We start from the raw sequence: 27,282 nt of genomic DNA, 5'->3' as shown, positions 1-27,282 counted from the left end.
ACTACAACTGATTCACCACATTCATAGTTTCATACTAATGCAACTGTAGACAGTTGTGACCTTTATTCACTATAAATGGCAATTCATAGGGCTTCTTTTGCCCTCAAAAATCAAAATGGCCTTTGCCAAGGCATGGTGTGTTCTCTCAAACTTTACATCTTTGTGTGTGAAGCATGTTTTTCCCTCTATAGTAACAGTCGTCTAAACAAAGATATCCGAAGCAAGGTTCAAAGTATCGATCGGCCAGTATTGGTCCTTTTTTTCTAATTTTTACTTTTTTTTTATTTTGGTTCAGAGGGGCCGGTTTAAGTCCCGGCTACCCTCTGAACCAGGTCCTGACCCGATACAACCCCTGTAGGGGTGTATCGGGAAGGGCTCGATATGATACGTATCGGCCCGTATGTAATGATTTTTTGAACCTTGATCCGAAGTATTCATGTAAAGAGAGCATGGTGGATTCATTTCCAAGTCTATTCAAACCGGTTGAGAAACTCTAGTGAAGTTGATCTCTTTAGCTCTCTACCCGCTACGTTAAGAGTGCTTCAGAATCTAAGGCCCTGTTTGGTGCATCTTTTCATATGGGCCGTCAGCTGTTTAGAAACTCAATAGTCTGTCTTTTCATCTTTTCTCGTTTGGTTGGGAAAAGATCTAGCCATCAAAAGATGTCACCCCAAAAAGACGCATGAAGCCCAATTTGGGCTATTTTCGGGATGTTTCAAATGGAGCTTTCGACTTTTTTTATCATGCCTTTGCATGGAGAAACGTGATTTAACCAAATGATTTTCAGGTTGCTAAGATCTTGATGCAAAAACTCACATTGTCTTTTGACTGTCAGGTCTACCAAAAGATCTTTCAAAAAAGACTTGCCAAATGGTCCCTAAATTAGGATTCCATTTGGATATTCAAGATTTGCGTTTTTTAATCCCTAAACACTTAAAATATTTCTTGTTTTGCATTTTTATTTATCACAATCCAAAGCTCGAAAGAAAAAGCTTATCCAAACATAGATCCAAATGTATCAATTCTTAGCTTTTAAGTTTTGATTGGCCAAATAAACAGTGTGAAAGAAGAATACTTGCCAAGTGGGTGGGAAATGTTCTGTAAAGCTTAATTTTAACTTTCAAGTAAGCTTAGGTTTCAGATTTCCAGAAATGCTTAGATACTGGGTATTTCTAATAAATTTCTCTGATACCCTTTCAGTCATGCCAATCTGAAGTCTAAGGGTCCGTTTGGTTTGCAGTCGGAATCGGAATTGAAATCGGAATCGTCCATTCCCATAATCTGTTTGGTTCAGACAGGAATAAGAATGGAAATTAAAATCAGCAGGAATGGGATTTTATTCCCAAGGGAGAGACAGGAATGACCATTCCCTTAAATGGGGGAATGCCATTTTAACAGAAATAGAAATGGGATTCCCATTCCGTCCAACCAAATAGTTGAAATCGGAATAACCCATTCTGATTCCGACTCCAGACCTCTATTCTTGTGAATCAAACGGGGCCTAAATTCTTCTTATTCCCTAGGATAATAAGGATATACCTCAGCGATTTTATAATGGATATGGCACTGAAAGTAATGGCAAAACAGGAATCATCTAGCTGACCTAGTTGGGACAAAATTTAGATGAACACGATGATGATGATGATTTGATGTGACCCTGTTGGTTCTTCTAGGCTCCCACGAATTCCCCATGTTACTAATGCTCCCTTTGGTTGCATTTAAAATAAAGGAAAATGAAGGATTTTTAAGGATGACAACTTTTTTCATCCCTGATACTCGACTTCCTGAGCCCATCAGGTAGAATTAATAGGGATCTCCCATCGGGGTTGGGGATGGCTGATGGGAAATGAGGTTCCTGATCCTGATTATAAATATATTAAATGTATATTGTTATATATACTATTTATATATATCAAAATATATTTAAAATATTATTTAAATTTTGTAGATTTGGGTCCCAATGAGAAACCCATCTCGGATGGGGATCAAGGTTGGGGACAGGGATCTGTTTCAAAATTGGGTCAGGGACGGGGAATATGACCCCCACCCTGTTTCCATTCCTAATGATTTTCTATGAATTGTTATTTTATGGTGTTTGGTTATTTATAAATATAAAATGGCTGTGGAAAATGAAAATTTTCGAAAAATTGCAAGTATAGGAAAGTTATATCCCTTCTAATTTTATCTGAGTATTTTCTGACCAGAGATTGGTCTTGGACCTCCCTATTCTTATCCCACAACAATGTCTTTTTTAACCATTCAGGTTTGTTTTCCAAGTTAAGTGAAACACTTACAAAATGGGAACTAGATTTGTTTTCCTATTGAATATAAAAATCATTCTTCTCTCTTTATTTTATGTGCAACCAAATACAGCCTACATCAGAAACACAAATAGTATTATCGTGGAAGTGGAGAGGGGTAACTGAGCTCTTGACAAAGAAAGAAAGGGCGAGGCAGCCCAATGCATGAGGTTCCCATCAATGTTGGATCCGGGGAGGGATAAATATACCTAGCCCTACCTTTGCACATATAGAGAGGTTGTCTCCAAGATTTGAATCTTAATCACCAAAGGTCACAATGGAGCAACCCAACCATTGTGTCAAGGCCCATCCTCAATTAATCTCTCAACTGTCATCAAGAAAATTTATACTCAAATTCAGGGAATTGGGGATTTTAGAGGTGTAAAATGGGTCATGTTGTGGGTATGGGTCAAACTGGGTCAGACTGGTTTTTTTTTGTTTTCTTTTATTTTGATATTTTTTATTTCTTTGCTAAGTAAAACTAAAATATTTATCTTTCATTTGGGAACTGTTTGAAAAAATAAAAAATCTAACAAAGATATGAAAAATATACTTAACCAAATAAGAAGTCAAAGAGACAATAACTCAAAGTAAATAACAAATTGGAAGATAAATAAGAATTTTATTTCATTTAAATTTGAATGATACAAAGCATACAGTGGTTGGATGAATAAAATATGAAATATCAAATATATTAAATAAAATTAAAACAAAATTTCAATAATTTGAAAAATGCTATACAACTGTTGAATATACAAAAAATATTGACTTCATCATTTTCTCCTATTCTTCTTGACTTTGATCATCTATTTAGTTGAAACCACTGTTTTCAAAACCAGACCGGACTAGACAGTCGGACTGGAAAAACCGGTAACCGGTCACCTGACCGGTTCCATTTCCTCCAAAACCGCTTTTTCCCTCAAAACCGTTGATTTTGGTCAGCAAACCGCTGAACCGGCCGGCTAACCATTTGAACCATTTTGACCATTTTCCAATTTTTTATTTTTTTTTAAATTTTTAATTTTTTTGTCAGAATGGGCCAGCCGTTCGGGTCGAACGGTCGGACCGTTCGAACCGGTAACCAGACCCCTGACCGGTTCAATCGCCGGTTCATTTGTAAAAACCATGGTACAACTTCTCTTGTTATCCAACACCCTAGTACCTGCACTAAAGCAAGACTTCGATGAAACTGTAGACATTGGAGGGATTAGTAGATCACGTGCCATGGCGGTGAGAACTGGATAATTTTTTACATGTTCACTCCACCTAGCTAAAATATTAAAATTATTTGCTCCCTCTGAGGTGAAGGAAGAATCGCCTAAAGTAGAAAAAAATGCTTGTAAAAAAAACCCCAAAAAGTTGATTCATCGGGCGGGCTGAGCGCGGCCCACTATGGGCCCATAGGTCGTACTGGCACGTGGGTCATGGGCCATAGTCGTGCCATGCCATGCCAACCCATAGACTTGGAACCCCAGGCCCAACACGGCCTGGACCATCGTGCTGGGCCTGGCACGGCCCGCATGCTATCGTGTCATATCATGTCGGGTCGCAGGCGGCACAGCCCAACTTACATCTCTAGGATTAATTTCTCTCATGATCTCATGTCTTTTTTTTTCTTTTTCTGCAAACCTGCAGCCCAAACTAACTGCCATGCAGGCCCATGCTAGTTTAAAAATATTCATGCAATAAGAAGAAATGTTAATGATTTTAGAACTGTCTATCGTCCAACTCTGCCGGTGTAAGCTTGTTTTATACCGTCAGTCCTAAGCCCAAGTAAAGGAGGGTTGCATCAAGTTGGCAGTAAGCATTAAAACTTTTGCTGCTCTCATGGTCATAGGTCCTGATTGTATATGTTACACATTATTACAAGTGGAAGGAGCTAGAAGAGTTAGGACAGACTGAAAAGGACATCATAAAAATAACAAAAAATGATTTAAACACCCATAGTTTTAACAATGGATATGGAAGAGAATGAAATGGAAAAATAAGATTCATGTAACCGACCCCATATAATTGAGATAAGGCTTGGATAATAACGATGATGATGGTGATGATGATGATGAAAATGATCCATGATCCACAAGAGTTTTTTAATGTGGTAGGCTGCAACTTAAGGATCTTTGATGTAATTTGGTCAAGCCAAACTGCTACTCTTGTAACACGGCCATGTTCTTGACATCTTGTCTAATTAGTTGGGTAGTCAAGATCATCTTATTAAACTGATTTTTCACAGCATGCATGAAGATTTCAAGGTATCAATAGGCTACTTTGTCATTTAATTTCCTTTCAGAAGCAAGTTATGAAAAGATGGAACAAATTTAAGGCTAAAATGATCAATACTACAAGCTTGGTAATGTGATTTTCAAGGATTGTTGAAAACTACAAAATATGAAATTATTTAGCCACATGGAGCCATGAATGGACAACAACGCCAATCTAGTTCCAGTCCATCATAAAAGCGACCCCTGTGGATAGTTACATGTTTATGGCCCCAGGCCAGATCAGCTTTATTGTTTACATACATGTGTTGGATTTGGCTAGACTCTTCTTCTAAGTAAGGCCAGCTGTTGATGCTTAAAAACTTCTAATTATACAATGCCAAACAAAGGAAAACTTCCATTAAACATGTGGTAGGGATTAGCAGGCTGAAATCTGCTGCTTTTGAGGAACCATGGCAGATTGAATCTGCTGGTGAAGCTTTGCCAATAAACTGCACAGAAAATCCTTTCTAATGTTTATATCTGATGTCTGCCATGAGCCAACATTCTGAGACCCATGACCCATGAATGTTTTGGCCTACCCTTTGCAACTCCTGCCACAAAGAAAAATCGGACTGATTATTTGACTCACCGACTGTTAAATTGGAATGCCTTCCCCCCAATTAAGGGCTGGGACCCAATAGAGTGAAAAGGATATAACCCAGGCCCAAAATGAAAGAAACTCAATCAAAATCAACAGTCCAGTCCAATTAGTCAGGTGGCGTCGGTCTAGGGCTGGGCCAAACATTTATGGAAACAGTTGGAGCCAATTTGGGGCCACAAAGCGCCAACCCATGTCATGTTTGATAAACCAGATGTGAGGGGCCCATATTTCCAACAGCACATGGAATGCTTCATGGGAAGGAGAGCATAGACCTCTACAAAGGGAAACCCAAAGAAATTTCAGGGACCCCAACAACATCCAACCTATCTCTTTCCTCCTTCCTTTTAGGGGGAAGTGGGAACCATCTCTTTAACTTTAATGGAGAGTACTTTCTACCGGCAGCATGGCGTAAACGGCAAATTAGCAATAATTTTTCTTTTTGGGTACCCACTAATAAAATCAAATCGCTTAAAACTAGGTCATAAAGCCATATAAAAACTTGGTTGATGGAATCTTCCTTTCTATTTTACTTTTTCTCTGTCATACCTAAATCTAAATGGCATGGTTCCATGTGGAGCATTGTTCATGGGATTTGCTTAGACAAAACCAACAACAACAACTTGATCAATTAATTTTAGGGAAAACAACAGGAAGGCACCTTGTAATTTTGGGGTAGTGACACTTAGGGCCTTAACTTTCACTTGTAACTCATGTTAGGTTCACTCATTCATAGTTTGAGTAATTGAGAGAATAAAAATTGTAAAATGGCAGAAATGGACATTAATGCACGGATTGTTGTGTTGCTTCCGGGCCTTATTTATTCAACTGTGAAAAAGAAAATAAGAAAAGAGATGAACAACTAGATTCAATAAAGGAGAGGGCAAAATAGCCCCACAAAACATGCAAGGGGTAGTTTTAAAACTTTTAAAACAACAAAGCATCCATGACATATGTGTTCTAATGGTTGGACTTGAGTTTTAATTTCTAAAAGTAAAGGGTAGCTCCTGTAATTTTCCCTTAATTTTAACCATTCATAATTTATTTTTCAAGGTTCAAAATATCAAAATATGTCAAATCATATTATACAATATGCTTTTGAACCCTTCAAGATGCTGTTTAGAGAGATTTAGGGGGGGGGGGGCTTATCCTTGAAACATCATCCTCAAAAAATTAAGGCTCAATTTGGAAAGAATGCAAATATAAATATATATAGGGCAAAGGCAAATGCAAGGTTTAGAAATACCCATTTACAAGGTTTTGCACCTTACTATATATTTATATTTGTACTTTTCCCAAACTGAGCCTTTTTAAAAGAAAGAGTATAGCCCTTTTTTCTTTCCCTTGTAGGATATTGTTCATCCCAGTTCTAGCCAGTCCTTTACAAGGATAAATCATCTAAAATAAGCTTAATTTTTGTGTAGAAAACATAATAAATGGTCCCACAACATCGGACATTTCTTTGTTCTTTTTGAAGACAAAGACACCATGGAGTCTTGGACTGTAATGGATGCCCACCCCTCTGTCCTGGAGACACCCAATCGCCCATAATGTTGAAGCCCAGGCAGAATTTCTAATCCAAGTCAAAACAGGGACTGAGTCACTATCCAAGTCAAAGCAATGACCTACCCTTTCCTCTTCAGCCCTACACCACAAAGCCCTGCTCCCTTCAATTCATCGACTGATTAACATGTCTATGTCCAATGCATTAATTTAAAGTAGCCACACCCCATCTCCCCACCTCTCTCTCTCTCTAATGGGTAGGGTTCAGGGAATCCTTGGACTGTTTCTTGTTTAATTTATATTTATGTTAATAGTGACAAGATAAGGATGGTATGTGTGGAAGTGGACAGTAGCCTTGATTGAAAACAAGTTTCTCAACAGTTGCTAAATATTTAATGGTGTGAGCAGAATTCATGGAGAGCAAGAAAGAGTAAAGAGGGCAGCGATTATAAGGCATGAGACATGTAAAAAGGGAGAATGATAAAGTAGGTCAAAGTTGGGTCACATGTTTTGTTTTTAGTAGTACAAAGCACTTGTGATTGTTTGTGTAAACAAACATTTTTACAGTTGTAACATTAAGCGCCATCAACATCCTAGAATAAGGCAACTGTACAGTGAATTATCAATATTTTTTTTAGGAGAATGACTATTCAACCCATCATCAGAATTTTTAGTCCTATCGTACAGTTGGGGTAGGTGTCAGTTCAGAATCGAAGTTAATATACGGGTGGATATTAGTGTTTAGGGTAGGGGTATTTGACATTTTGAATTGTTATAAATCTACAGTGAAATTTAGAATTTTGCATTAGACTGCAGTGTACTTTTTTATATTTTTTAATATCAGTGTTGTCAGATTTTGACGGGAGGTAAAAACCATTTTGGTCATTGGGCTTTAATTTTGACTTCTCAAATAAAAATACAAAATAAAAGAAGAAAATTTGTTTCTTTATATATTAAAGAAAGGGGCTATACAAAACAAGGGTAGCATATCTAAGGATGCAACTTGGGCAGGTTTAAATTCGATTTGGTTAACTGGTTCAGTTGATATGTTAGCTGATTCATTCCAACATTGACGTAGTATGATTCCTGCAACCTCCGACTTTGGAGAGGGGGTTGTTAGTGTGTTGTGTATCACTAAATATAAAAAATAAAAATAAAAATAAACTTGAACAGATTCAAGTTGGATTTTTTTATGAAAACTTGATGGGCCTGACCCAAAAACCGGAGCCAAAAACAGTGTAAAACGTTATGAACTGCTACTCTAAGAATGATTTTCGAATTGTTATTGACCTGGACGGTCAGACTGTTTGGCCCAAAAACTGTCCAGACAACTAGTTTCGTTTTATCCAAACCCGGTCCCTAACCAAAAACCGTTGAATAAGTCAACAATCTATTGACCCAAACAAACAAACCGTCGACCCATTCAACAGTTTTGACCGTTTTTATTTTTTATTATTTTTTATTAAAATAGACCGTCCATGACTAGAACATTTCCATTTGCAGCATACCTCTAAGTATCAATACGGCTTGTTAAGTTAATGGAGACACGGGTGAAATATTCCATCCATAAGGTTAACTAGTTTATATATAGGAGGTTCCTTGTTCAGGTGAAATGGCATGAAAGTCTTGCGAACACACGTGCCAAATTAATGGGACTAATACAGTTTTTTTCTCCTCTTACCATTGACCAGGTCTGGAATTGGGTTAGATTCGGACTGGATTCACCTACATCCAAATCTAATTTGATCATTGAAACTTAAATCCGAATCCGATTTAAAATCCGAGTCTTCTCTATTATCATTAAAATAAAAGAAAATAAAAAATAATTGTTTTTTAAATTATATAAATATAAAATACTATAATATTTATTATATCTTATATATAATTAGATTATTTGATTTTTATCTGATTGGATGAGACCAATTCCACGCTCAATCCAATTATTCAACTGATGCAGCTTCTAAAATCCAAATATGAGTAATCCAATCAATGCCAGATTGGATATAGAATCAAATGCAATGTGTTTATTCTCAAATCCTTTTCTTTTTTTTTTTTTGTTTCTTCTAAAAGGCACCTATTTTTTCTGGTTTTTTTTTGAAAATTTCTAATTTTAAAATTGAACAAAATAACTCAAGTGACCAATCACTTTAAGACTTTTAGCACTCCAAAACACCATTCTCTCTCTTTCTCCACCCCCATTAACTCTTTTAATAATCTCTCCTCATTAATTATGGGGAAAATTCCCGATTATTGCCCTGTACTTTGGGCCTAGTGCCACTTTGATCCCCAAACCTTAAAATGTGACAATTCAATACTCGAACTTTCAAAACATGCCAATTTAATACCTACCCATTAACCAGCTGTTAAGTGGCATTTGAAAAGACATAAATGCCCTTCAAGTGTCATCTAATTTTCTTTATCAATCATCCAAATATTGAAAAAAAAAGAATAGTCCCAAATCCTTGCCTCTTCTATTCAAGAAAGTTGGGGTCACTAGAATGCCCACTGAGATGTGGTCCCAACTTTCTAGATTAAAAGAGGCAAGGATTTGGGACTGTTCATTTTTTTTGTCAACGTTTGGGTGGTTGATAAAGAAAAATAGATGACACTTGAAGGGCATTTGTGTCTTTTCAAATGCCACTTAACAACTGTTAACGAGTAGGTACTAAATCGGCTCGTTTTTAAAGTTCGGGTACTGAATTGTTGCATTTTAAAGTTTGAGGACCAAAGTGGCACTAGGTCCAAAGTACAGCCGTACAGGGTACTAATTGGGAATTTTCCCATAATTATGCCATTAAGTACTCTCTCTTTCAATAACTCATGCCACTAATTCTTTCTCATCTCTGTTACTCCATTAAATTACATAAAATTCATTAACTTATTTGCATTGAACTATAATTATCAATAATTGAAATTGAGATATTCAATGATATGTTATTGTGCTAAATAGTCCACTTCTATATTCCATTTGAAAATAATAAAAATTAACTAACTACAATAAAAATAATTATTAATTTAGTCCACTTCTATTATTAATTTAGTAAGTTTCTTAAATAAAATAAAAATAATTATTAATTATTGCTATTAGTAAAATATTTTTATTAATATAATAAAAATAACTTAATTAATAAAATGGATATGATAAATTAAAAATTAATATAAATTTAAAATTAATATAAAAATAATAAAAATTTATCTAACAATTATTAGTTTTATAATTAAATTTTATTAATTCAAAACCAACTTAAGTTCCACTAAATATATATATATATATATATATATATATATATATATATATATATATATATATTAAGGAATTTTAATTTAATAAGAACTTAATATATTTAAATTTTACAAATTTCAAAAATAATAAAAAGTATTATTTTTAAAATTAGTTTAATTTTTTTAATCAATTTAAAATTCCATTTAAAATAAGGAAAATTATAAAAATCACCTTGGGTTTTCTAACAATCCTATGAAACTCCCTAGTGTTTTGACCCTAACAAAAACCTCCTCTATTGTTTTGGAAAAAAAAAGGTGCAAATACCTTCCTTTAATCAGCATTCCAAATAAAAAAAATGTTGATGTAATGCATTTTAATTTTACTTCACTTCAGCCTTTTTACGTTTGTCCAAGAAGAGTAAGGAGAATTATTCTTTGAAAGTTGTCTAGCAAAATAAATTAGTGGAGGATAAAGTTGAAACTTTAAGTTATGTATGATAATGCATTAACAATGATAATGGTATTTTGGTAACTTCAATGTCTTTGTTACTGAAGAGCTAAGGGAAATGAGATGTTTGCACTTTTTTCTCAAAACTATAGGGAAGGCCTTTGTTGGGTCAAAACACAAAGGTGGTTTATAGAATTGTTATAAGAAGATTTTTTTTTATAATTTTACCTAAAAATAATAATAAACGGATAAAAATTAATAAAAAAATCTTTTTCAAAAAAAAAATAAAAATTAGCATTAAGATACAAAAAATAATATAAATTTATCTAAAGAATAGGAAACTAGCCACTCTCACTAAAGCACAACTTAGATTGTGACCGGATAAACTAGACATAACCCCAAAAAATAATGCTTAAATTTAACTTAGATTGACACAATTTAATTGAAAATGTCATAGAACTCCATCTTCGATTTTGCTAATAAATAAAGATTGGGCATTTCACGGGTCCTAAGTAGTTTAGGTAGTAAAGTGACACACCCCCATGGTTCAAGGGGATTTTGGAGTTTATCCTTAATTAAAATAAGGGTATTATTTGTGAGTTCAGATGTGCTACAGGATCTTGATCAAGAGATATTCTTGATGTGAGGTTGTAGGATCGTGTGTCCAGCATATTGTCACTAGTAGACCAGGACTTGTGTGTCCAATGTCCATGCATGTGTTGTGGCAAACACTAAACTAATCCCTTGGGCTACAAATTGTGTATCTAATTTGGAGAATTTAGGGTTCATTTGGTTTATAGTTGGAATCGAAATTGGAATCAGAATGGTCTATTTCAATAGTCTATTCGGTTCAAACAGGAATTGGAATTAGCTACAATGATACTTCATTCCCAAGGGAGGGGGAGGGAATGTTCATTTTCTCAAATAGGGGAATACCATTCCACCAGAAATAAGAAAGGGATTCCGATTCTGCCCAACCAAACAGTTGGGATTGGAATGGTTCATTCCTATTCCAAACCTCTATTCCCACAAACCAAATGGGCCCTTAATCAATTTATAGAGTATTGAGTATGGGCCCACACAAAGTTTATCTGATGCTCAATAAGAAGCTAAGTTTCACACTTTACTCCATTGATTTGTGGGATGGGAAGGGAAAAAGGAATATTCAAGAATATTCTCCTTTTCCCATGTTTGGTATGTGGGACATCATGTGATGGGATGGGGAAAATGTGGAATTACAATTTTCATTTTTTGGGTGTGAAATCATATCATTGTTTGTTTGAAACAATGGAGGAGTAGGGGTCCATCATATATTTAAATATATGTATTTTATACAGTGTGTTATATTGTTTATTTATATAAACATTATAATATGATATTTATAATATATATTGTATGTAAGAAAAATCTCTAATATTGGAAAAATATGTTACCAAAAGAGCTTTGACCGATCAAAGCTCCCCCCATAAATAGTGATTAATACCACCCAATTGGTCATCTCTTTTATGATACTAGTTAATTGGCGCACAGTAAAATCTTCCAATATCATAGTTGAATCGATTATATGTAATATTTTATATTGCAACCTAGCTCTATCTATAGGGTGAAAGTGGTACTTGATCCCAAGCTTGAGGTATGATGGCCAACACCTAAACTCGTCTAACAATTTTGTAACTACTTTTGTGAACACTTTTAAGGTTGTGTTTGGCACCATACTATATTTATTTGAAATGTTTGGATCGATGAATACAAATCAAATCAATGAGAGATGTGTTGTCATGTCACATATGCAAGTCACTTCAATTACAACAATAAACATCAATTTGACATCTCCTCAAACAGTTTTAAATGACACAGTTGTAGCCGAGTTGTATCATAGTAGAAGCAACTAAGATACCAAACACAAATGATTTATACAAAAAAGTTTTGGAGGATTCCACTACCTTAATTGCTTTTACAAACTTTTGGCACAATATAATCAACAAGGTTGGATAGATCAATGTGAAACAAATTAACAACTCATCTCAAGACTCTCGGTTCAATTAAGCCCTGTCCCTACTTTATGGGGTTAGCTCCCTGAATCTTCTTCTGCCATTTCACTCTATCGAGAATGTGACAATTCAGGCTCCAACATGACACAGCCTCCATTCAAGCTTGACAAGTTTTTAGTAGGGAGTGCAAATTTAACACTAATCAGATGATTCATTGAGCCATTAAGTACTGATCTCGCAATCTCAAATCTGTGGCAAATTTTTTCATAAAACTAGGGTTTAATCCATGTGGACTTGGGAGATGGGGAAAATCTCCTAATTTTAAATGGGGACTATGGGAGATGGGGAAAATCTTTTTGCGATTATTAGGGGTGTTCATGGTTCGGTTAATCGAATTATGGTACTTTTTTATAAATCGAATCGGTGGTACAGATTTTTCCAATTCTTCAAATCGAAACCGAATTGGTACCACCAGTTAACTGGTTCTTCGGTTTCGGTTTTTGATTGATTCGGTTCTTCGATTTTTTATATTTATAATATATATTATACAAATATATGTACAATATTATATAATAAATAATAAATGATATATAAAATATTATAAATATTTGAAAAATATATAATATATTTATAAATAGATCATTATAAATATAATATAAGTATGTATTTATATATATAATGAATATATATTTATATATAATACATAGAAAATATGTGACATATATTAAAAATATATAAAATATACCGGTCGGTTCGATTAACTGTTGGTTTTTTGTAGGTTAATCAAAAACCGAACTGCATTTTTAAAAATCCCAAACCGATCAATTCGATTAACTGCATTTTGCGATTCAGTTTTCTTGGTTTGATTCGGTTTTTCAGTTTTTATGAACACCTGGAATAAGGAATTTTGGCTACTCCACCCATTCACACGATCATACCAAGTAGTTGGAGACTCCTGCCAACCAAAGTGCCTCCAAACCAGTTCCAATATGATTCGTGTTTGTATATCATGTGTGAGACCCACCATACATGCGGTGTGGGAGTTGGGATCTTCTGCCAATAAAACATGTTCCAACCCTCTATCAACTTGATCTAATACCTTGCATCTCAAACGTATTTTGTTGGGAGGTAGAGGTGATCCATAATCGTGGTGTGGTGATGTACAGAGATGAATTATATTGGAACATGTTGGGAGGGACTTTTGTTGGCAGGAGATCCGAACAGGATCATACCCGCCCCATTGCCAATTTGGCCCAATTTGCCATTCCTATCCACAACTAGAAAATGACGTTACAAGAAAATCAGCTGGCCTCTTCATCTAATCTAAAATTGGTTTGGTTGTTGGTGTTCGGTGCCTCACACCAACCTGATAGCACGTTTTGGCCGTGCATCCGAAACATCTCCGTACTTATAAATTTTTATTTATAGGAGATATTCCAGATGCACGGCCGAAACGTGCTGTGAGATCGGAACGTGCTGAGCCGTTGAGTTAGAGCAGATCCGGAACTCTTGCTTATTGGGCGAGATTCGGGCCATAATTGTTATGCGTTCTGTGGATGTGGAATGTACAACTTTTACCTCATGCTAAAAATGGCCCGGCTTCAGTTAGAACAACAGTCTTTATAGACTTACATCGAGAATATCTTCGTACCTATGCTTTACTTCATGGGAAGATATTAGCAACGCAAGGTTCGAATGGCTGTGAGGAGTTAGGAAACCATCATTTTTACTGATCACGGAAAGATCTTTCACGCTGAAATTATCTGATGTTGATTTTAAACATGCTAATTTTACTAGAAAAAAATAATTATTATATTAATAATAAACCTAATTAGTAAAAAAAATATCAGAGAGAGTTGGATGGACAAAATTGTCCTTGACAAATTAGGACGAAACCAATTGCCTGATGCCTCTTCTTGGGTCCCACACATTTTTCCCTTTACCCGTTTTATTTATTTATTTAATTTTGTTTTGCTTCCTCTTCCTGCAACTCTCTCTCTCTCTCTCTCGTGGAGGTCTGTAAGGACCAAAGAAAGTAAGGCATAAGAGGAAGAAGATCGGGGTAAGGTTTCAGAAAGAAGCAAAGTAATAGTACACTGGTTTTGACTTGCAGAGTATTGAGTTTGGTGTTTTCTGATTACGCCTCCATCCACAAGTTTGAAGCACAATAACAGAGGTATCTTATTCTCTGTCTAGAAAACGAATTCTTCTTCTGTTTGTGAGTTTGTATATTGCACCAGCTTTGTATGCATGACTTCAAGCTAAGAAATTTGCATGCATTATCTGGTTCTCTCTGGATTTCAAGGCTTTATTTAGTAGGCTGAAGGGGAGCTTAGAGTTTGGACTATATTTGCTGACAATTTTTTTTTTTTTTTTTATATTTGGTAACTTCATTTGCTTTTCAACCAAATTTTCGGTTTCCTTCTTTTGAGAGAATTCATGCTGAGAAGCTTCCATCTATAAATAATTTCAATACTAAAATTGTGAAAAATGAGCTTTGGAAATTTGGAATCTTATTCGAAATATGGTTTTGGGAAGTGGGTTGGAGTCTTAATCATCGTTTTCCTGCCAGTTATTGAGAAGTCCTTAGCTGGGTGTTTTTGTGTCAAGAGCAAATGTTTTGAGTTAGACTTCGATATACTCTTTGCACTTGGGTTGTAGAAGTAAATCCGCCCACCCTACTTCAACTTCTTTTATCATAATTTGTAAACCAATATCTGCGAAGGTTGCCAGTTTTGATGTTGATCCATGCTCTGATCATGATTGCTTTGCAACATTAGCGCTTTATTAAAGTGAATAGTGATTGATTAGGTATGGATGTTCTTTTTGATTACTCAATTTCAGCAATCGTGGCATTGGATACTTAAGCTCTGTCTCATTCATTTTCATTTTTACTCTATTGTATGACAAGTTTGTTATGCTTGTGAGGTCCTATACCCAGCTGGTTATTCGTGTTCCTCTTTAGGAGTTTATACCGTTATGGTTCATCTATGAAGAAAAAATATTCCATGAACAAAATAGTTTCTTCCTGTTCCTTCTTTCTTCTTTTCTTTAACATGGATTCTGGAATAAAACTCATTATAAGGAAAGCTCAGTGTCAAACTTTCCACAAACTATTTCAATTGTTTCAAAATACCCAAAATGATGAAAAAACCTTCAGAAGCTAGGCGTGGTTTTGTGTACAAATGTGATTGTAGATTTGATAGAACCAACCAAAAACCCAAATAATACTGGTGTTAGCTTTCAAATAGGAAACTGCCCAAAAGAATCTTAAGTGACTTGCTTTGGAATTCAAAGCACAAACTTCAACAAGCTCCACCTTGGTTTGAATCCCATCGAGCAAGTAAAAAAGATGATCTTCCATCATCTTCTCCAGCATGCTGAAAGGCACACAAATTAACCATTCTGTGATCAAGTTCAAGTTGATCTTGAACAAATTTGCAAAAACTGTAATCTCTTTTTCATTGATCATTATCTCCATCAATGCTTTGTGTAGATCTCACTGGATTAGTAGGTTTGTAACTTTGATTTACCACAAATGGAAGTTCTCTTTTGCCAAATTCCCCCACCTGGAAGGTCAAACCTTATGATTAGAACCTCCATACCATGGTACCCAAACCCGGATTCCAATCAAACCAACAACTGCGGTACTGATCTTCCTTTGAAACAAGCCTACCACCAAATCTGATCCCTAATTTTTGTGCGGAAAATGTGAGTGTGGATCCAAAACTAGCAGTACTTTTTCCAAATTGGAAACTTCCACAAAGACTCTTAAGTGACTTGCCTTGGAATTCAAAGTACAAATCTCAATAAGTGGTTAGTAGTTATAGCATAACCGTGCTGGATCTAGACACAATTAAGATTTAAGGATGTCTCATAGGCTCCACGAAGTATTCTGTATTATCTTTGTTTCTTAACTATGGATTTTCAAGCGTGTACAATATGCATAAATAAGTAAATAGTTTTTGCAGTAGATTTTCTGTTTTCTTATTTGCTAAGGTGTTAGAACCTTTTTTTTTTCAAAAGATTTGCTTTTATCCATTAAAACTTCTTCATTTCTTTGTTCGGTATAGATATCTGTGGAGCAAATAATACCATTCACCTTTCAAGCCATCAGAACTTCTTTATCATGTTTATCTCCTCTGGTTGCTCTCTAGTGTAGAAGTTTCTCAGCAGTCATCATCGAACTATGTGACTACAATTTGCCATTTCTGGTTGTACTAGTTGACAAGATAGACCAAAACAAATTGTGAACTCGTTTATACATCCGTTTCTTGTTTTGCCCTATTTTGCTATCTTCTTTAGCTAGAAGAACAAAAACGGGAAGAAGAATAGAAAAATGAAGGCATGTAATCCAAGCAAATGCTTTGACATGTGGCTTCTATTCTACATACTGAGTGTAGTAGTACTCAATAACTGCAAATGTACTTCTAACTAGTAGTCTGCTAAACTAGTCATATCACAATAACACAGATCAATTCATTTATTTTGAACTAACATGAAAGTTCCAATATCTTTGTGTTAGTTATTCCTTATATGATTTGCTTTTCATAAAACAGGTATCATGGACACAAGATCCATAAGATGTCTGGTTAACAGCATTTCTCGGTTCATTCATCTGGTAGCCTGCCAGACAGTCAAATCTGTGCCTATGCAGAAGGATTACAAGTATATGGTGGCTTTATTGAAACTTATGAAGCCTGTGCTTGATGATGTCGTTGACTATAAAGTGCCAATGAATGAGTTTCTACTTAAAGAATGTGAGGAAATGGACATAGCTGTTAACGAGGCTAGAGAATTCATGGAGAAGTTGTCTCCAAAGATGAGTAAGATATGCAGTGTGAGTGCCTAATGTCATCTCTTATTGTTCTTCAATATGCTTAAGCCAAAAGAAGTACTTGGTTTGCTATTGTTCTTTTGTTCTTTTTTTTCCTTAGCCAATGAAAGGTGCCTAGGTTCCTTAATGCCTAAGATCTCGTTGTGGAACCATGAAATTTCTTTCACTCTTTACATCAAGGACTGCAATCAGGCCAAAAAGGACAAAGCTTTGTCAAGAGACATACCTTAAGGGGGAATCAAAAGTAATTTGCTTAACGGGTCATTGATCATGATTAGAAGCAAATGATTCTAAGAGAACATGCTAGTTGTTTTTGTGTATCTGAGTGGGGGGGCTCTTACAGATGGTGGGTTACAGCTTATGGGGTAGACTGTGGAAGTGATAACATTGCCATCTGTAACTTCCCTTATCTAATGGACTGTCTAAATTAGCCCTTATCATGCTGCCAAGTGGCAGAAATAGGAAATCTCATTAGTTCAGACCTATCTAAAAAGGCTTAAAAGTTAGCTGTTTGGGAAAATTGTACATATGTAATATTCTTTTGCTTTATGAATAGGTTCCTTCTCAAGCAACTGTGTATAACTGGTTATTTAGTTTTTGTAAGCCATCCACCCCATATCCGTGTATAAAACAGATTGATCTTTTAATTTATCAAACTGTGGTAGCATACCTGGATGGTGTGACCTCTTTGGGTTCTACCTCCTTTGTTGATATAATTACTTGAATCGTCATTAGGGTGTTTCAGCATCATTGCCCATATTACATGTAATATGATTCTGATCTGATCAATAAAACAAAATTTTCAAATCAAATAAGTCTAAAGCTCTCTAATTCTCCCTGAAATTTCCCCTCTTTTTCAGACACATCCAACAGAAAAAAGGATCTTGCAAAAATCAAAATTTTATGGTCAAACTGCACACATGGGGAAGCTTGATTTATGATTTCCTCAAAGCCGGCATATTTGGGATTCTTTTTTTTTTTATAAGTGTATTTGGGATTCTCATATATATTTCATTCTTGATTCATGCTTTGATATGACCAGGTTCTAGAGAGTGAGCTACTGGCAACAAAAATCCGGGGATCTTCAGTGGAGATTTGCCACATATTGTGTACATTGCCACAGTCATCTCAATACACTTCCCTTTTAGCTCATGTTCAGGTATTTGGAGTTGAAATACTCTAAATAGCCTTGCAAACTTTTAATACTGTGTTCTTTTTGCATAAATTTCATTAGATGACTGTACATTTTCTGCTCTCTTACTGACAACGAAAAGTGAGAACTTATCTGTATTTAAACTGTCTTCAGCAATGTCTGCGGGAGATACAGTGTTTGGAGCAGGAGAAAATATCAGAACTCATAGAAGAGGCTATGATAGATCAAAGGGACAATGTCATCCCTTGCACTGAGAATCTTATAAGAATTGCTGAGATACTTGGTTTTACATCAAATCATGAGTTGTTGGAAGAGAGTATAGCCCTGGAAAAGGAGAGAGTGAAGGCCCAATTCAAGAAAAAGGATGAGTTAGACCATATCGATGAGTTAGACCATATCGATCAGATTGTATATCTTGTTGCTCATATTCGTGATAGCATGGTCAAACTTGAGCCTTTCGCAGCAATAAATGGTGTAGCCGTGCCTCCATATTTTCGCTGCCCTCTGTCATTAGGACTGATGTTGGACCCTGTGATTGTGGCATCTGGTCAGACCTACGAGAGGGCTTTCATCCAGAAGTGGCTTGATCATGGGCTGATTATATGCCCCCAAACCCGTCAAACTCTTAGACATACAAATGTCATTCCAAATTACACTGTCAAGGCTTTGATTGAAAATTGGTGTGACAATAACAACATACGGATTTTCAATAATGTTGACTGCAACAATATCTCAAGCCCATCCTTGTCTGATCATGCATCCCATCAAGATTTCATCCGCACTGATAGTTTCCGTAGTTCTCTTAACAGTAGCATTTCTACTTCAAGGTCCTCTCTTGGAGTCGGAAATGGATCTGAGATTCAAAGGCTTGAGGTCTTTTCAGGTTTGGGTGAGGACAGCAATGGAAGTTGCAGCAAGTTAACTCCAAAATGTGACCAACTATCCCCAGAACAATCATATAATCACAGCCGGACTGAATCTGTGTCAAGTGCCATTTCTAGCATAGAATATATGCCCACAGCTTTGACTACTGGTCTTTCTGAATTATCAAGGGTATCAAGTAAGCATGGGGATGCAACTGAGTTGTCTGGAGAAATCACATCCAAATGCATGTTTTCTTCTCCTTCAAATAGAAGTTCAGGGTTTTCCCCATGGTTGTCAGGGAAACAATTCTACAGTTCCAAAACTAGGGCGGAAGGGGCTGAAAATGGATGCATTGGCCATTGCCGTACTCCTTCTCTTCCATTTTCAGATTCTAGTTTGGATGAGTTGACCACTTCATCTCATGTGGAGAAACTGGTTGAGGATCTAAAGAGTCACTGCAACGAAGTGCAAACAGCAGCTGCAGCAGAGCTGCGGCTTCTTGCAAAGCATAATATGGAGAACCGTATCATTATTGCCCAGTGTGGGGCTATTGCCCCATTGATTTCATTGCTCTATTCATCAGTAAAGCTGTCCCAAGAGCATTCCGTTACAACCCTATTGAACCTATCAATCAATGAAGACAACAAGGCCATGATTGCAGAAGCAGGAGCAATAGAACCACTCATACATGTCCTCAAGTCAGGAAATTCATGTGCAAAAGAGAATGCTGCTGCAACTTTGTTCAGCCTCTCTACCTTGGAAGGGTACAAGATAAAGATTGGCCGTTCTGGTGCAGTAAAGGCCTTGGTTGACCTTCTGGGATCTGGGACCATCCGAGGGAAGAAAGATGCTGTTACTGCCTTGTTCAATTTATCAATCTGTCATGAGAACAAGGCAAGAATAGTGCAAGCTGGAGCAGTTAAATATCTTGTTGAGTTGATGGATCCAGCCACCAAAATGCTTGACAAGGCTGTTGCTCTTCTTGCAAACCTATCTACAATTCCAGAGGGGTGCTCAGCAATAACTCGCAACGGTGGTATCCCACCATTAGTTGAGGTTGTTGAAACAGGGTCCCAAAGAGGAAAAGAAAATGCCGCTTCCATCCTGTTGCAGCTATGCATTAATTGTCATAAATTCTGCAGCCTGGTCCTGGAGGAAGGAGCTGTACCACCTCTTGTTGCATTATCTCAGTCTGGTACACCAAGAGCTAAAGAGAAGGTATGTTTATGAATTAATCATTCTTATGTTAATCCTGAGCTTTTTCCTCCCTATCAATTAGAACAAAAGCAGTATTCCAGTTGCTAATCAAGCAAATGCAGAAAGATATAGCTTTTGTATGGTCTTGCTGCTTTTCCTGTGCACATCCACCGAGCCATCCATATATATACAAATATACAAAAATCTTATTAGTTTAGATTCTTGGGATACATTGTTGCAGGCGCAACAACTTCTCAGTCATTTCCGGAACCAGAGAGGAGGGACTATGAGGAAGGCAAAATCATGATCCAAAGATAGGAATTTTGTTATTCCCATCCAAATTTTGGTCTTCACGGGCTTGGCGTTTTCTTGCAACGGCATGATCATCACCAGCCGCTTGTTTGATTCTCCCATAAGATGTTCTAACTCCACATTGTCTCAAAGCGATGGATCTGAAATATTCTTTTCTATTTATATGCAGTAGATGAAATTTACACAATTATACAACAATGGTCGTGATGGATAAGAATTGCAGATTTTAGTCAAGATTTGTCGAGGAAGTAGATGGTTTATCGTGAACAGAAGTAACCTTGATTTGTGATATAGTAACTCAAACTTCAATGTGGTTGTATTTCAGAAATGTGTATATGATGTAATTCCGTTTGTCGTATGTTGTATAGCCATGGTATATAGGCATTCCTATTCTGTTCACCACTGCAAGAAATTTTATGATTTCTGGATTGTGTTGCTTATAGGGATCCTCCAAATTGATAAACAGATTTTTTTTATTCATAAAAGTTGAAATTTTTTCCTACTTTTACCAAAAATATCCAATTCGTATATTTGAGAAGAGTCTTCCACGACGTTTGCTGGAATTGCTTAAAGCTCTAAAACCCAGATTGCAGATTGTTCAGTTCCAAGATCCAATGGAGATGTCAAAATATGAGACAAATTAAAACCTCTTTTCGTCCTTGACCTCTTATCCGACATCTCTATCTAGTAGATCACCCCTTCCACGACTAGGGGTGATCATGGCCGGGCCCAATGCAGGCCCAAGCTTGGAAATTTGTGGGCTGGGCTGAGTTAAACATGATCACCCCTAACCGGTGCCAACTAGCTTGGCTAGGAAAGTCTCTGGTTGGTTGTAGTGGAAACTTGGGATCAAGTCTTGCCTTCATTCAGGTAACCTGAGTCAGGTTGAGGGTTTAGGGGTTGGGGGAGGGCCACCTCGTGTAGATATTACCCACCAAAAAACAAAAACACAATGTTTGAAAACGGGTGTTCGACAATATGGTTGGTTTTGCTTTTGAAAACAAACAATTACCATTTCAGCAAAAAACAATATGATTTATGCAACTATAGCGCGTCAAATGCGATCTTTCATCGAAGGTCTCAAAAACTGAGACCCACTAAACTGACCCCAAGTAGCGGCAATGGGTATGCACATTCTGAAAGCATGAGAATCCAGCCACACATTGGGAATATCTCCCCATGAATTTAGCATGCATTTATGGAGAGATATTCCTTATGTGAAGCTGGATGCTATGTGCACAAAGTGTTTGATTTCAAGATATCTGGGTTCCAAGTAGCATGTGTGATATGAATCTGGATCTCCTAAATAACAAGTAACAGTAGGCGCATTGTTTTTGACGGCATGACATTTAAAAAAAATGGTATTTGAATTTCTTATAAGTGTTTTATTAATATTTTGTTCTTATTTTATTGGAGTTATACATATTATTTTTATTTCTAATAGTATATTGATATTTTTGGCAAAATTAAGGCCATGTTTGGTTCAACTCTCATTCTTTTTCATTCTTGTCCAATATGAAATTCTAAAATAAACAAAAAATGGGTAAAATGAGAAAATATTGCTATGAACCAAACATTTTTCCTAAAAGATGATTTCTTTTTAAACCGCCAAGTGCCCAATGTTGCTCGTTTTCATTTTCAAAAAAAAAAAAAAAACAGTGTTAGTGGTCATAAACCACCAGCCTAGGTCTCCAAAATCATCAGCATATATGTTTACTGGGGGATGGCCGATGGTCACTACCCGTTGGCATAAGTTCCCACAGCAGTCTGCCAATAAACATTTATGGTGGTGGTTTTGTAGACCTAGGCCAGGGGTTTATGACTGCATAAAGTTTCTTTAAAGAATGAAAATGAGCAAGATGAGGATGATTATTTTTCATGCTATAGAGCACTTCAATTTTTGTGCTATGGGCTGATTTTTCGTTCTGAAAAAGAATATTGAGGCCCATGGAACAAATTTTGTAACCAAATGCTCTAATGTCATTCATTCTTCCCCATTCTTGTCCAAAATGGGTAAGAATCAAGCAATTAATCAAATATAGCCTAAATGGTTGAAACCAACACATGCTTAAAAAGAAAACAACCAAACCTACCACGTTTGGATTTTATAGACCAATCTGTTGCTCGCTACACTGTGTTAAAAACAACATAACCTATATAATTAGTGGGCATGCCAATGCTTTTTTTTTTTTTTTGAGAGAGAGAATCCAATGTTTCATATACATGTATGGGTCCTATGTGTATTGAACATTGGTGGGTGTGTTCAATCATGATTGGTTATGTCAGTTTTTACACAATGTAGCGATCGAGCAGCAGATTCCAATATATATATATATGCACTTCCCAATAACCTAAATAATTTCTTCTCCTAAAATTTCTCCTAAACAACCTCCCCCATTATCTCTCACTTTCTCCAAAGTTATATCTAATTCCTATTTATCTTCTAAATTATCTCTAATTCCTATTTATCTCCAAAATTATCTCTAATTTAGTAGAGAGTTTGTCTCCTAAATTATCTCTAATTTAGTACAGAGCTTCTCTCCTAAATTATCTCTAATTCCTATTTATCTCCAAAATTATCTCTAATTTAATAGAGAGTTTCTCTCCTAAATTATCTCTAATTCTTACTTATCCTCTCCCCTACTTTTTATCTATATCTATCTACAAAAGTTTCGATTAAAATATTAAGAATTATTTAAATATTCTAACAAAATTATATATCAACTTTAAAATATTTATTAAAAACACAAAAAATAGTTTTCATATTTTTACAAAATATATCACAAAATTATGTACTAACAATTTAAATTATGTTTTTCCAGATTATCAATTTAAATGTTTCTCAAACATTCAATAATAAGTAATACCTTTAAACAAATAAAATTCAAATAACAAAAAATTTTAAAGATTTTCTAGATTATTTAAATATTTATCATAACTAGATTTTAAATAGTTAAAATAACGAAATTATGTAATAAATTTAAAAATTTTCTTAAAAGTATAAAAATAATTACAACATAATATTGAAATTAATAAAAATTTAATATTTTACAAAATTAATAACGAAATTATGTAATAATAGTATAAGTTATGCTTTAATGGATACTTAAATTCAATAGATAATTAAGATTTTAAAATTTAAATATTTTACATATTATTTAAGTATTTAAATAACTAAATATTTTAAATAATAAAATATTTAACATAACTAGATTTTAAATAGTTAAAATAAAGAAATTATGTAATAAATTTTAAAAAAAGTCCGAAAAGTAGAAAATAATTATAACATAATATTGAAATTAATAATAATTTTAATATTTTTGCATAATATTGTAAATAACTAATTTCATTTATATCAAGTAATAATTTGAGAAAATAACTTTCAAAAAATATTTATTAATAATAATTTTAATCTCTTAACTTATATTTATTATATAATTATATATACCAAAATTAATATTTATTGTATTTCAGAAATTATTTATTGTTTTTGTGATAAATATATTTTCAATGATTATGTATAAATTTATTTTGTTTTGTTATTTAATAGAAAACTTTCAATAATTATTGAAGATTAAACTACTATTTATTGAAATTTTTAAATTTAATTTATTATACTTATTGTATTTATTGTATTTTTCTTATAACTTATTCATTAATATTTATTACAGATTAAACTATTATTTGATATTATACTATTTAATGACTAAGTTAATATATTTTTAGTACTTGTTGTATTTTTTTAATAATTGTGTATTATTGCTATAAATTTTCAATAATTAGTGGAGATTAAACTATTGTTATTTATCAGAGATGATATCATTAATTTTGCTGAAATTATGAGTGTTCAGGAGTTGATTCAGTTCGGTCGTAGGCTATTTGGCCAACCAAATTGACTTGGTCAAGTTGGAGAGTTGGTTAGTTGAAACCGACTAACCTTTTGTGAAAACCAACCCACTCAAGTTGTATTGGTTTGGGTCGATTTTTTTGTTTTGTCAGTTGGTTTAAACTTAAAAATTAATTTCAATTTTAAAAATTATAGTGCAATTATTAAAAAATAAATTTAAAAATTAGATTTATGATATAAAACATTTTAGACTAAGAAATATGGGAAATTTTCCACTTTTCCATGCTAAAAATTATATTTAAAATATAAAATATTAATATATCCATGTTTAGATCGTTCGGTTTTGGTCAGTTTACAAATGGCCAAAGTGAAACTAATCCAACTTGGAAAATTTTTTAACCTAAGCCAACCTAAAATACTAGAAAACCGACCAACTCGAGGTCGAGTTGATCGGGTTGGTCAGTTTCATTAGTTTGATGACTAAACCTAACTAAAATTAATTATTGTTATTTTTGTATTATAAAAAAATTATTAAAAGTAGTATATAAAATATGAATAATTATTAATTATTTAAAAGTTGAAAATATAAAACAATTGTATACTCTTATGTGTTTCTATTAGGGTCATTTACTAGAACACACCTTATAGTTTTACATATTTACTTAAACCTACTTTATAGTTTTCATTTTATTAAAGAATCACATATATCTTACAACATATTTATTTAATCGACCTTTCATTAAGGAGTGTTTATTTCGCCATTAGGCCCATGATTTTTTATTCCAAAAATACCCTTAACAATATTTTTGTATAGAAAACAAAATTTATCAAATATAGCTAATAGAGTGGTTGCATGTATCTTATTAAGGGCAAAAATGGTATTTTTATTTTTTATTTTCTTTTAATTAAATTTATTTAAATGAACATTAGGGTCAACACTGTCATTTTCCACTGTCATCTAATGAAAGATTGATTAAATCCATTGCAAATTATAAGTGGTGTTTTAGTAAAATGCTAACTATAGGGTAGATTTTAGTAAATCCATGAAACTATAAGGGGTATTTTAGTAAATGTCAATTTCTATTGTTTAGCTTTCACTTAATAAATTCCGTGCATCGCAAGGGTCCCCACTAGTTAGGTTTTATAACCATCTGGGCTTAGGCTAACTAACTTTTTCAAATTTTCATGGCGAAATCCCTAGGAGTCCAATAACACTCTTTAGTTTTGTTCATGTGGGGATCAAGTTAATTGGGTAGTCCATTCTATGTTTAGAATCTCAATACCTTAATGAAGATTTTGACTTCAAAAATACATCATTTTCGTGAAATACAATGTATTATTGAGGTTACGAACACAATGGTTCCTTATTTTCTTTGTTTTTTTAATTTTTTTTCCTATCTTTTGCCTTGTTGAGTGATTTTAGTCCTACTTGTTGAGCACACATGCACACAAGGTCTCCATTCTCCAACTCCTTTTGGTTTTTCTCTTATTTTGTATCCCAGTTTTCTTTCGATCTTTGTAACCATTGTAGTTATTCTTGGGCATGTTTTATAACCATCTCTTCTAGCTAAATTCAATGCATCCTTAACTCTTCTAGAGGTAGGAGGAGCTATAGATAAAAACTAAGAAAAAAATATTACAAAGATTGGCTTTTTTGTTCTTTGTGTTTTGAAAGCGAAATATATTATCGTTCACCATTTTTTCCTTACTTTCACTTTATCTTCTATTACATTGGGTATGCATAATGAAGGGATTTATTGTTTTAGCTATTGCATCCTAGAGGCTAGATGCCTAAAACCTTTTACACCAAATGAGCATATTTCCAAAGGTGATGAAATTAATTATAACAGCTTGTAGCAGTTATATGGCTTGGTCAACCAAGTCCAAGTCACCAGCCAAATGGGCCATTATGGCTAGGATAAGGCGAATGGAGGCAAATCTCACAACCGGTGAAAATGCCTCTTCGTAATCTATACCCTTTATTTGGATATAAACCTTTGCTATAAGTCAGGTCTTAATCCATTTGTCTTGTGCTTTATCTTGAAAACCCATTTGTTTCCAATGGATATGCGCCCAGGTGGAAGGTTAACTAATTCCCACACATTGTTTTTTATCAAGTCAATCTCATCCCTCATAGTAGTTAGTCGTTCACTATATGTGGGTGAAGATAGGGCCTCTTGATAAGATGTAGGATCATCAATCTCAAGCGGAGTGCATGTGAACACTTCCCCTTCGATTTAAAAATAACGACAAGGAATTTGTCCGCATTCACTTCTATGCAAACTAGAACTTTGAGAATTACTATACATAGATGCATCCCAACTAATAGGAGCACTCTCATTAGACATTAAGACACCCCCACTATCCTTGGTGATGTCAATATGAGTTTGAAATTCCCCACCCTCACCAATAGATCTGTTTATGGGTCGGGTCGGACTTTTACTTTTCATAAATAGAAATTTGTTAGGCCCAGGCCCAAGCCCAAGCCCAAGCCCGGCCCTGATAAAAAGCCCGAAGCCCGAGCCCGGGCTTTTATTCATTGCCGGTGACTGTGTTCGCCGGATCTGAGTTTGTGGTGAGCTGCGATTTTAACAGTGAAAAGTGTGCCAGTTCGCGTCTGAGAAAGAGAGAGAGAGAACTCACCGCCGTTGCCGGTGCCTATATTTGCCACCTCGCTGGTGTCTGAGATTTGAAAGAGAAGTGAGAAGAGGAACGAGAGAGAGAGAAGGAGAGGGCTCACCGCCGGAGT

At 34.8% G+C, this 27,282-nt stretch overlaps 1 protein-coding gene across 2 annotated transcripts; it reads left to right on the top strand.

The window, feature by feature from the left end:
- Nucleotides 1–14,309: 14,309 nt before the first annotated feature.
- Nucleotides 14,310–21,171, top strand: LOC104589991 (U-box domain-containing protein 3-like). 2 transcript variants are annotated; one of them, XM_010248487.3, is made up of 5 exons: nt 14,310–14,499; nt 16,883–17,163; nt 18,203–18,319; nt 18,467–20,395; nt 20,616–21,171. In XM_010248487.3, the coding sequence occupies exons 2-5, from the start codon at nt 16,888–16,890 to the stop codon at nt 20,679–20,681; spliced, it is 2,388 nt and encodes a 795-aa protein (XP_010246789.1). In that variant the 5' UTR covers nt 14,310–14,499; nt 16,883–16,887; the 3' UTR covers nt 20,682–21,171. The 2 variants fall into 2 exon arrangements, with proteins under 2 accessions (XP_010246789.1, XP_088751099.1); XM_088894973.1 differs by lacking the exon at nt 14,310–14,499 and adding an exon at nt 14,817–15,134.
- The last annotated feature ends 6,111 nt before the right edge of the window (nt 21,172–27,282 follow it).

Source organism: Nelumbo nucifera, chromosome 1 (genome assembly GCF_055504915.1).
Source record: "Nelumbo nucifera cultivar China Antique chromosome 1, China Antique-T2T, whole genome shotgun sequence".
Classification (NCBI taxonomy): domain Eukaryota; kingdom Viridiplantae; phylum Streptophyta; class Magnoliopsida; order Proteales; family Nelumbonaceae; genus Nelumbo; species Nelumbo nucifera.
Note: the sequence above shows the minus strand (reverse complement) of the source record. Positions and strands in the feature narration are given on the sequence as shown.

Excerpts from the sequence above, each read along its gene's own strand:
- LOC104589991 (XM_010248487.3), top strand. The coding sequence starts at position 16,888 with ATGGACACAAGATCCATAAGATGTCTGGTTAACAGCATTTCTCGGTTC. Across the intron at positions 18,320-18,466 it reads CCCTTTTAGCTCATGTTCAG|CAATGTCTGCGGGAGATACA; the intron begins GTATTTGGAGTT and ends AACTGTCTTCAG. Across the intron at positions 20,396-20,615 it reads CACCAAGAGCTAAAGAGAAG|GCGCAACAACTTCTCAGTCA; the intron begins GTATGTTTATGA and ends ACATTGTTGCAG.